Genomic DNA, 12,227 nt, shown 5'->3' on the forward strand with positions numbered 1-12,227 from the left:
TTAAGCCCAGACTCCCCGATGCTCAAACCAAACCTACTTAAGTGACGGACTTGAACAAATGAACTTAGTTACTCCCTGTCAAAAACGACCCAGTTTATATAAAAAAGAACAAACACACGTTCTTATTTGCAGACGAACCCGCAGGAACGGGGGAGGAAAGGTCGACTCGCACGGCTGACTCCAAACCACAGACGCTGCTCCTTAAAAGCAGCAATAATTCAGCTGTTTGAGGTTGAGGAATGCCTCGCAGCGACTCGCGGCTGAGGTCAGGGCAACTACTGAGATTAGAAATCTAATAAGTCTCTTTCTTCTTCGGGGGGTAAAATTACCCCCCAGCTCCATTTTTCTGGCTCACTGACTGGGTAAAGCGTTTCACAAAGGGAGTCGACGACCCCTGACCGCGCTGAGCCGAGGAGTCGAAGTGAAGGAGAGAGAAAGTGTTTTACAGTGATACGACTATCCTGCGTTCTGTCACAGCCAGAAACTGAACGAGCTCGTGTGAAACTCGGTCAGGGTGCAGCCCGACCCCCCGCAGCCCCCCGCAGACTTCAGCCCATAGAAATAAAAGCTCTCGTTTCATACGCTGCCCACAGCTGTCCGGCTGTTTTGTGAGTCTGCTGGAAATGGGTTTGTTCCTGTCTTAATTTCAGCTGGAAGTAAACAGGCCGAGTGTGTGTGGCATCCTGTTTGTTTGTGGCTTCTCTTCCTTCACCTGCCCTCAGCTCCAGCACCGGCTGGGTTTCATTTCTCCGTTTAACTTTCTGCTTCCTTCCCTCTCTCCCGTCTTTTTATCCCCCTCCTCCTCTCCTGCATCCTTAACTCTATTTCTGTCCTCTGTGTTTTTTTCCACATTTAGTCCAGCTGTAATTTTTCCTTTCACCCTGATGCATCCATCCCTCCTCACGTCCCTCACTTCTCTCTCTTTGCCGTCCCCATTAGCTTATTTACCCAGATGACCTTGGGAAATATGTGCCCTGCTATCTGTTTTTGTGTTTAGTGGAGTTTTTCCAGAAAACGATGTTCGATCACACGGTCCGGGCCTGGCAGATGGACAGTGGGAGTCACGGAAACAAGCCCTGTGGTTTTAGCCATAAAAGTCCCGTGTAGTTCGCCTCTGAGCTCGAGGCTTAAAGGTTCTGTGGGAGACTCGTTTGAAATCAGGTGGTGCCAGCAGTGAGGCGTGCAGAGAGAGCTTCAAAGACAGACGGCTCAGTTTCTGGGTGCTCGCACGCTTGAGCGACTGGACCAGTTTATCAAAAGGTGCTGTTAAAGGAGACTTGGGTTTGGCCTGGCAATATAAAACATGGGCATAAACACCATGATGTCACCTGTTGGTTTGTGAAATCCAGTCCTGAAATCTTCAGATTAGCATCTGGTGTTTGAGCGAGACACAGACCTGACTGTGAAACTGATTTTGTGAAGTCCTGAGTGAAGAATCGGCCCCGTCTGAAACTCTGAATGACCAAAATTTACAAAGTGAACTTCATGATTTATTCACTTTGACCTGAAAGAAACAACCGAGCCCACAAACTCATCAGGGAAGTGTTTACAGAGGCCCCGGCAACAGACGCCTACGGGAAGGAAGCGTTTCTGCAACCACAGGAGGCACATCAGCTGTTCAGACCCAGCAACTACATCCATCCTTTTATTTTGACTGTTTTTCTCTGATGGAGAAACTGAGGGCTGTTAGTCACAAAGTAAACCTGCTTTGTCATCAGGAAAGCGTTAATCACACAGAGCTATGTGGATATAACAGGTTGGAAAGCATTATCACCACCTCAGTGCTCTCCATCGCTCACAAACCTGTAATAACATCTCACCTGGAAGACTGTCAGCTCCTCCAGTATGACCTCCTCTGTGACCCAGTTGTCTTTAATGACAGACACCACCTTCACCACCTTCCCATCATCTGCAACATAAAAGAGGATTTTTGACCGACGTGTGGGAATCCTGCAGCAAAACACACGTTTTCATTTCAGCTTTGAAACCAAACTCTGCCCCAATAAAACATCTGCAAAGACGGTCTTAGATTTATGCCGGCGTGATGAAACAGAAAGAATGCATCAGCCCCTCTTTAGAGAAACTGCAGCAGGAACAGCGAAAGTTTGACCCGTTATATCTTTCCCGAAGCAGAGCCAGGAGTTCTGTTTCACAACAGCCTCCCAGGAAAGCCCCTTCGGGAGATGACGCGTCTGAAAAACAAAGCTACACGACCAAAGCTCGTTCCCACGTTAGCACGGGACACAGCGGTAACCCTGGTAACAACGCTAAACAGGCACCTCGCGCACAATCTATGGCAGTTTGTTGTTACACGTGCCAGCTGTGACGGTGAAACCACACACTGCACTTAGGATGTAACACAGCAAAACCATATGGAACACAAACGCACACAAATCAACTGCTGAAGACGCAGACGGGCGCGCATTTGTACGTTTGCATGTTCAGGCATTCAAACACGCTCGCTCGCATCACGCCAGCATGCTCATAAAGCTCCGCTGTGGGAAACCGTGTGTGTTTGCAGCTGTTTGTGAGGCTACTGCATGCTGTGTGTGTCTGCAGACATGTCTGTCAAACAAGTGTGCCCTCATCACTGAGTAATGATGCGCTTCGATGCCTGTGGTCACCACGTTTAATTTCACAGTAAAAAATGTAATCTGGTAGCTTTGTGATTATACTGATCCCTGCATTTTTGTTTTCTTAGACTCTAAACACCGAGACCACAAATCAGCACAACCTGGAGATGAAACAAATCCAACAAGCTTCTATAAAATAATGTATGTGTTTCCCACTGGGTCCTTTATTTGCTTCAAACTGAACCAGAGTCAAACATAAACGAAGCACGACAGGCAGAGCGAGGACAGCCGCTAGTTTTTGTTTTTTTACTCATTTATTGTCACAAACATCCAGGACAGCAAAAAGTCAAATCTCAGTTTCAGAGAGAATCATGGATTTCTTAACCTTTACTAAAACAGATGGACTCGTTCTCAGAGGCACGTTTCTGTTAATCAGTGATGAAATAGCACTAACAAACTTTAAACTTCCACAGTTGCTTTGAAGCCTCACAGAGCAGCACAAAGGTGTTCGCTTTGAACTGAAACCAGCAGGTCACTTTTGACCTTTGGGGTTTATATTTAAGACCTCCATTAAGTCAGGTGAGGTCAGGGTTCATCGCTCCGGGAGACCCACATACATGAATCTGATCCCCTGCATACCAAACCCAGGCACAGACATCTCCACCTTTCATTTGTTATCATTCACCGTTTGAAACAAACATGCACAGATAAGGCGATAGGGAGAATGTGCAGGTGTCCGCGGCGTCATCGTGTCAGCCTCGGTGTTTATCAGAATACAGGAGCAGACGGATAAGAGCGCTGATAGTCCGTCCGAGTGATAGATGGTATGAACATAATAAAGCCATGCCACGAAGCTCCCGGTGCACAGCTTTTGTGCTGATGTTAATTCAGAGGATGTCTGGAGTGGTGACTTTTAAGCACTATGTGACCTTGGTGACCTCGCTCTGCCATCGTGGACGAGTTACGACGTTTCTTAAATGCTTCCATTCTCCAATAACACCACCTCCAGCTGATTGTGGAATATCTGCACACTGTCTCGTTGTAACAGTGGGGTCCTATCACAGTACAGTTTAAACCTTTTCTAAACCCATGCACTATTCATCCAATCACAGCAGGGTCTGTGAAAAGCTACAGGACAGAGCAGCTTAAAGTTACAGTGTTTGATTTAAACGAACTTAAGCATCTATCGGCGTATCTGTGAGCTGTTTGTTAAGATTTGCAACTCAGGATGAAAAAATTGTTTTGTGACCTGAAGCAGAGCAGAAAGTGCTGAATGACAGACCACGTCATGTTTTCTTGACAGCAGAAATGAAACACATCTGCACCATTTACTGCCCATTAGCAGACTGATGAGCTAAATCTGAACTTAACTGGACTGGATATAAAAGAAGCTTCTGTAAGCTTTCAGCGCACAGAGCTGCGTTCACTTTAATACATTTGAACAGATAAACTAGAAGCCACAATCCAAACGAGTACTCGGCCGCAGTGACCTGTAGACTTCTCAAAGCTGTATTTCAATCCTAAACGAAACGGTGTGATGCAGGCGTGTGATTAAAGAGTAGGATATTTTTAAAATGGGATATAACAAACCAATAAAAAAAGTCATCTGTCACTCAGAAAGCATGTAGAAATATTCCTCCTGGTGGTATTAGATGAAAGATTAGAAGGAGCATTTATCAGGCAGGTGAATGTGGAGCTAACGGGGGGATGAGGTGGTGGAGAGGAATCCACTCAGCAGAGATGTATGGAGCAGTCGCAGCACCTCTGGCCCCCCGATCTGTCGCCAGCACTTAAATAACCGCTGCCATTAATCATGCGTGCACACACACACACACACACACACACACACACACACACACACACACACACACACACACACACAAGCAAACGCACTTGTGTGCACATTAATGAACAAAGGCCCAACACACTCAGGAAATCATTCACCCCGTCACAATAAAAGCTCGCCATTTTTCACCGCCTTACAGATAATGAATGAAAACGTGTTTACACACAACAGGCGAGCCACAGTACGCCGCTCTAAAAGACGGTCCAATCACACGCTCGAGTTCAAACGCCCGCTCGCTCGGCCCCGCCTCAGCTGACCTTATTTTACCGACGGGTTTAAATCTCACAGCCGAGCGTCCAAAGTTTCACCGGGAACCGAATCTGAACGTTCTGCTGGTCTGTCAGTCGTGTCCCAACTAAGCTGATGTTTCCAGAGTCTGCAGATGTTCTGGCTCAAACACAGAGGAAGAATTATTCATGATTCATGGGTGTAAAAGTTACAAAATATTAAAAATTTTAAATCAGGGAAATGTGTTAAAGAAGGTTAAAAGAACACGTTAGAAACAGGACGTGTTAGAAATCCCTTCTGTGTTTCAAAGATTTCCAGCTATTCCTAAAATTCACATGTCACTATTAAACTGGAATTTAGTGCATCCATAAGAACACCACAACCTCCTTTGGTGAAGATTCAGCCAAAAAAGACAACTCACAGCTCGATATTTGTCAATCCTGCCTCTTCTTTTATCGTTTTACTGTTTCAAAGTCAAAACGTTCTTTTCACCTTTTATCTCAACATTAAGTTTTGCTCTGTTCTCAGTGTAAAACCCACAAAACACCTTTTTGCGTTCCAGAGAAAACGTCACCAGTTTGCCTCCTTGTAACTCTGTAAACTTCTAAACTCTCTTTGCTTCATTTACACACTTTCCATCGCACTCTGAATCAGCTCAACTGATCTGTCTGGTAACAAACTGATGAGATTTCAGTCCCAGCTGCACACCGAGTCCGTTTTCCTCCACAGTCTCGATACTTTTCATTTTCTTCCCTCCCCTCTTCTCCTTCCCCTCGTCCTCCTCACCTGTGCCCAGGTGTAAGACGTCGTACGGTCCGTCCTCGGCGTCCACCCTGTCCACGACAACCTTCTTTAACGTGTAGGCCGAGTTGACGCGGGTTAAGATGGGCCGGCCGCCCAGAGGCAGGACGGGCTCCCACATCAGCTGATGCTGCCGCATGAAGCTCACCACCTCATCTGGGAAGTCCTTGGTGGATTTGTGGAGAGCATCGTAGGTCTCGCTGGGACACTGGAGGACCAGAGGGAGGAATACAGGAACAAACCATCAGCGGGGAAGACGAACGACTGAGGGAGGGAGCAGTGGACAACATAAGGTTCATGTTTGTCTGGTAAATGCAGCAGACAGAAAGAAACATGTAGTGAGAAGATTTTCTATTCAACGTTACTACACAGGTCGTGCTTTTTATCATTGTTTACATGGATTTAAAGAGTTTTTATTTCTAGAATAACAAAGTCAAAGATTTGGTTGAGCATTTTTTACCAAACAGAGTCACAATTCTGGAAGCTGAGCTTGTGCATCAGCTTGGACTTTAACCGGACTTTACCATTCAGTGTGGAGTAAGTATAACTTTACCTAGTCAGAGGGAGCATCCATCCATAATGATGGTCATTTATATCGGTTATATATCGGTTTGTATTTGTGCAGCTGGTGTATTTTTGTTTGTGCTCCAGTTCTGGTCGGTGCCTAACAGATATTTGAGCCTACACAGTTTACAGATGCTGGTTCCAGCTAATAAACGTGCTACAAAAATGGTACAGACCAGGCTTTAAAACATTTCACAAACTAGTAGGTGATTTCATGATGGCTACCTCCAGCAGTCTAGAGCCAACTCTGGTGGTTTGAAGAAAAAGTGAGGAGGCGAGGAAAGAAAAGGAATTACAGAAGGGATCGAAATGCTGAAGACAGGATTGTAAAAAGGAGAAAACACGAGTCGAGCACAGTGAAAAAGCTGAAGTCAACAAGACAGTGAGTCAGTGATCGGGGGATTAGAATCACAGCATCGCGCTGACGTTTTCATATTGCTATTAATCATATTAATCATCCTGCTACTTCAAACTTCTCCCCTGCAGCTCTGATGCGACTCACCTCTTCTGCAATCAGCCACATGATTCAGCACCACTCTGCAGAGCTCCGAGTCCCCCAGCAGGGAGAATGAAATAGCACCTGACACACACTAAAACCCCAGCACCTCCTGACAGGTTGAAGTTTCCCAGAGGACTTCACAGCTCAGGTGTTAAATCACCAGAGGCTTTCCTCTCGCAGCGCCATCAGCTTGTTTTCATTAGCGGTGTTGTGTGTGTTTGGAGTCTGATCTCACAGGAGAGTCTTAGTTATTCACACAAACATAAATACCGTCCTGTCGCCACTATATTAGCAGAGATTTATGGGCGACGAGGCTTTAAAAGGAGCAGCTTTTGAACATTAAAGTGACAGCCTGACCAAAACCTTACCCTGTGCTTAAAGGGCCGTTTCACCACAAATACTCGAGAGATGCTGAAGGTTATACTGCAGTGTTTTCAGACACAGTAATGTGAGGACAGTAATTTATTTATTTCACCATCTCAAGCCATTAATTTTACTTTAAACTGGCCTCAAATCAGTGCCTAAAAGAATAAAAATGTGACGTAAAAACCATCCAGACTGCAGACAGATGTTTGCTCTAAAGAACCAGGACTTTATAATAAAACTTTATTCTGTATAAGTTGGAGGATTCATGTGGGGATACCTGTATATTTACTGCACATTCATACACTCTACATTTTTGTAATAAGAGAACTGTGCAAAGATGTGACTCTTAGCTGTGTGCTGCTCTGCACTGTGGACAGAGGCTGTCCAATGCTGGGAGCAGCCTGCTGAGGAGCTGTGAGGTGCAGCCCTTCTTCTTCTTCTGGCTGAAGATTTAAGACTGTCTGTGCATTTGGGGATGACTTTAAGGGGGGATCACATTCCTCCATGACGGGAGTTTATGATGGATAATAATGCAAACACATGAACTGCGTACATGTATGCAAAGATATGATTTACAGGTGCTGTGCAAACCTCCCAGCAGTGAAGCTGTCCTCTGTTTCGTATCTTTAATCCCATCTGTTAGCATACTTCAGCTTTATTTCAGGAAGCTGTTATGTGGCTGACACAAAACTAGACGACAGTGCAGGGAGGTTTGGGGATTTTTCTTTATTTTTACACTGCTTATATAACAAAGGATCGTGTTGTAGTATATTAAAATGTTTCATGCTACAGTGGTTTGTTTTGGGGGCTTTTGGTGCGGGAGTACTCACGGTGCCAGGTCTTGGGTAGGGGATGTGACCCTTGTACTCGACCCAGCGATAGTCGGGACCTTCTTTATGGGCAAATGGTCCGTTGAAAGCAGTTCGAATGGACGCCATGGAGAACACACACACTGCTGAACCACGAAATATGGAGCTGTGGAAGAAAAAGGAGGTGTTGGTGACGGATGTGACAGAAAGATGGAGTTTGGGAGGTTAGGGGAAGCGGAGGAAAGAAGAACCCCAAAACAGGCCAGGAAGGAAGGAAGAATAAAAGAGGAAGGAGAAAGAAGGAAGCAGGAAAGGAAGGACACGAGGGGAAAAAAGGTGGAGTGCTTTCATACATTGGTTACAAAAACACAACCAGCTGGGCCTCTTCACCTTTGACCCTGGACACCTCCCACATCTGACCTCTGCTCCTTTGCACCCCTGAGTGTGCACGTGCCAGCCTGGCAGTGGGCGTGCACATACAGGAAGAGGACGCCCTCCCTCTTCCCTTGAAAACTGTTTCCTTCAGTTTTCAAAGCCTAAATGTCAATAAAGTTCTCCTTGAATCAGAAGTTCGGTGATGAACATGTGCAGCGGCGAGCTCATGAGCACCACTGAGGACAGAGTGACACGGCCTGGCACCACATAATAATCACGTGACTTTTAAAGATCTTTAAAATCGTGCATTTTAAAAGGATTTCTTGAGAAACGTAAAAGTTTAAGCAGCTCGTGTTAAAGTGGTCTCTGAAATAAACCAGATACATGTAAGTGACTGCACGGCTGAACGCGCCCTCACCTGGACGTGCTGAAGACTCCATAGATGGTCGGGTTCTGAGGGTCCTTGGTCTCCAGGACAAAGACGTCCTCTAAGGAAACACAGAGGCTGCTTTTAAACTCAGAATCATGAACAATGTGCAGCAGTAAAACCGTGTTATTCATACTGAGGGAGGAAGACTGGAAGAAGTTTAGATTTGCCTCGTTAGCGTCACTTCACCTGTAAATCATTCACAGTTGCACAAATTTGTACCAATAAAGTTTTAATCAGTGGCTGATGTGACAGTTTGGATGAACCTTTGTAACCTCAGGCCTCCTAAAGACAAGACAGGACAGTGTGTGGAAGGAAAGGAGGAGACAAATATAACAGCGTCAGCGTTTTAAAGTTGGGACGATAAGGCGAGAGCACAGGCGAGGCGTACTGTACTAAGATTATTCAGGAGAGGTCACGTAAGAAAACATCCAGAGAGGAAGGAAAAGGAGGAGGAGGAGGAGTTTTTTACCAAGCTCATCAAACTGCGTGTCGACTCCAGACGGGCCGGGGACAGAACAGACCAGCCGGGCTTTGAGGAAGGTGGTCCAGCGGTTGATGAGACTCCTCCTCCCGCCGAGATCGTTCTGGATTGAGGAAGAGATGAGAGAGGGAAGGATGACGGTTAGATTTAAAGGAGCAGTACAGTGAGGGAGGAAGGGAAGGAAACATAAAAAGGAGACATCGTCTACAACCTTCGTCCGTCTCCACAGATCTGCATTTCTGTTCAGTTCAAGAACACAAACCTTAACTCCTTCATTTAAAGCTCTGAAACTAAAAAAGCTTTAGATGTATTTACTTGTTTTGGTGCTTTTTACTTAATAAATTTATTACCCAGATGTGTTTTAAATATGAAAACTGATTTTCTTTAGTTCTTATGGTAATAAACTGAATATCTGTGTCTCAGACGGGCTTAGCTTTTTAACTGTTTATATTTAACTGAGAAAACTAAAGATAAATCACACATGAAGCAAAACAGGCGTCAGAAAGCCTGTTAACAGTTATAACAGTGATGCGGGACAGCAGAACAGAGAACCCTGATCCCCGTCACGGATTCCTTAATCACGTCGAGGCTGCTCGTCGTTACCTTGCAGACTCTGGCCACGCGGCTGTACACCCTCTTGTCCCACTGCCCGGCCTCCACCGCCCTCTCCTTGAAGAAGAAGTAGACTTTATCATCGTCCGGGCTGCGCGTGTCAGGGATGGAGAAGGAGCCCACAAAATCTGGCTCTGAGAGGGAGACGGTACACATTTGACTCTGTGAGCTTCTCTCTGTTTCTATAGATTATTTGTAAATTACAGGTATAACAAGTGAAGGAGTAATAGAAGACTCATGGAGGAGGAGCTATCATCAGCTTAAACTGTCAGAAAACGTGTGTCTTTCGTTTCTTTTAATTTGTTTTTCTTTCTGCTACTGCATTTTGTTTTATGTCTTATGTACCTTATCCAAGCTTATTATTATCAATTTCAAAAATTAATTATTAACAATTTTCACAGTTTTCTTGTCTTGTGCTTTCTATCTACCACTCACTCCGATGGATGCATCGGAGAGCAGCTTGGTGTTAGTATTAAACTACACAACTAATAAGTCCAGGCTAGGTGTGTGTCTCACATACACACACACACATTCTCATTTTGATATCTTAGTGAGGACATCCCATTGACATGATGCATTCCGTAGCCCATAACCCTGACCATCAAAAATAACCCTAACAATAACCTAACTGTAAACCTGACACTAAAACCACACACACACACACACACACACACACACACACACACACACACACACACACACACAATAAGCAAGTATACAAAATGAGAAAAGGAATGAAACAAAAAAAAGAACCAAACAGGCTCAAAGCTCAGGAGTCCTAAAACCTTTAGAATAATTCATCGTCTCGGCTCTCAGAGCAGGGACATTAATGCTCATGTATGACAACCACAGACTAAGTAATGGTCTCCTGATTAGTTAAAAGTACCTTTAGTGAGAGCAGCTCCCCAGGATGATGGATGCAAAGCTGTATTTCCGACCAGGCAAAGTGGATGTCTGCACCCTTCAGAGGCCCTAAAAGCTGCTTTCTTTCATCCTTACTGATATCAGTGGTTGGGTTTGTCTAAGAAAATGTGAGCGGTGTGCACTCTGCATCCATTCTTTAAAAAGATTTGGTGGAATCGTGTGTCTACCTCTGGTTTCATACTAGGGTTTAAATCTATTGCCACACAGTTGTATTCAACGTTGAATTTTTGCACATAACTTTTTACTTCTGCAGGACTTATTGTGCACATGGTTCATATACGGTAGCAAACGTTTGTCCAGGGGACCATTAACCGGTAAGTGTTTCCATGTGTTGCAGAAGTTTATCTGGTGTGTCGAACGGATAACAAAAGAAACGGAGCTTCTTACCGTTGAGCCAGTTGTGATCGTAGGCTTCAGTGCGGATGTAATGCTGGCTGCTGCCCTGGATGGATGTCCTGAAGATCGCAGCGTTGGCTCCCATGAAATCGACCGAGGTACCCGCGTACAGATCCCCGTCTAGGGAGAAAGAAAAGGAACGACTGCCTGAACAAGAACAATAAATTTGCGTGAAACATATTTTCCTACATTCAGGAGTTGACCAGTACACAGAGCGTCTGTTTTATAGCTCCGCCTTCGACTGAAGGCTCTGCATTCTCTGCAGGCCCAGAGCAGAACAGCAAATATCTGAAAACTGATTCATGAAAACATTCATCTGTAAGAAAACAATGAAGCAAAATATTTCTGACATCATTTCCTGAAAAAAATGTCTTAATAAGGTTTTAAAAAATCACTTAATTGGTCCTCAGTGTTTGTTTTGTGGTTTTAAGGAGCTGAATATTAACTGAAACACTGGCCGTCTCTCCCTGGGTACCTTCATGTGAAAAATGAAAACAGTCTGGTCCTCTTAATTGCACCTCCATAACTTCAGTGTTGACTCCTTGTTTTAACTACATGTTTACATGTAATTTAACCTCCCGCGGCACTCAGACACGTCCAGGTACAGCACATGCAGTCCGCTCAGCGTACACAGCTTTTACTCATTAAGCAGCTTTTTCTAATAAACAGCTCAGACCGTAAACATCCGAAAAACATGTGACGGCGTGCACAGATCCTCCAGCTCATGTAGGAAGGACACATTTAAGATCAGGATGTTGTCACTGCAAAGGCTCTACTAGTCTTACTAGAGTTTAGTGATTTTCATCAGTCACCAAATCAACACATTTTTCAACTCTATCAACTAAACAAACAGATTTAGAGCGTGTCTGATGTCCTTATCTTGATTTCTTAGGCTTGTCCAATGACTGAGGGCGCTCACATGAAGGTCTTTCACCTCACAACATGACTAAGCTGTTTAATAAGCATCACGTTGTGTTTATTGCTCAGTTATTTTAACATTAAAATTACTGAATTCCAAACAAACACTAACAACTCCCCACGCAGAGGCGCCTCGGCCAGGGCCTGATGGGTTTCTGTCCCTGTGTGCTGTCTTGCAGGTTCCTGGTAGGCGGAGTTAATCGGTGCAACTGGGAGCACCTGGCTGGTTTAATTGGCAATATAGTGACAATATATTTACAAACCAGGTTTGCAACGCTTTACTGAACCTTTTCTGCTTTCTTGCTATCATGCAAACACTTTTCTGGGGGCACAAAACCAGTAGGGGTCAGATTAGTAGCCAACCGACTCTGACTCCTGAGTCACAGCCTCCCCTAAACATTAGTT

At 44.8% G+C, this 12,227-nt stretch overlaps 1 protein-coding gene across 3 annotated transcripts in view; it reads right to left on the minus strand.

Annotated features, from left to right (window-relative positions):
• The window catches only part of LOC146670644 (semaphorin-3D), a 102,454-nt gene that overhangs the window by 7,401 nt on the left and 82,826 nt on the right, over positions 1 to 12,227 (minus strand). For all 3 annotated transcript variants that reach the window (XM_085407660.1, XM_085407658.1, XM_085407659.1), the window contains exons 7-13: positions 10,896 to 11,024; positions 9,576 to 9,718; positions 8,961 to 9,075; positions 8,480 to 8,549; positions 7,708 to 7,852; positions 5,434 to 5,656; positions 1,821 to 1,909 (exon numbers count right to left, since the gene is read on the minus strand). In XM_085407660.1, coding sequence (XP_085263786.1) covers positions 1,821 to 1,909; positions 5,434 to 5,656; positions 7,708 to 7,852; positions 8,480 to 8,549; positions 8,961 to 9,075; positions 9,576 to 9,718; positions 10,896 to 11,024 — 914 coding nt within the window. The remainder of the gene's footprint in view (positions 1 to 1,820; positions 1,910 to 5,433; positions 5,657 to 7,707; positions 7,853 to 8,479; positions 8,550 to 8,960; positions 9,076 to 9,575; positions 9,719 to 10,895; positions 11,025 to 12,227) is intronic.

Source organism: Rhamphochromis longiceps, linkage group LG5, assembly GCF_057381845.1.
Source record: "Rhamphochromis longiceps isolate RC_006_pf linkage group LG5, R_longiceps_female_GT1.1, whole genome shotgun sequence".
Classification (NCBI taxonomy): domain Eukaryota; kingdom Metazoa; phylum Chordata; class Actinopteri; order Cichliformes; family Cichlidae; genus Rhamphochromis; species Rhamphochromis longiceps.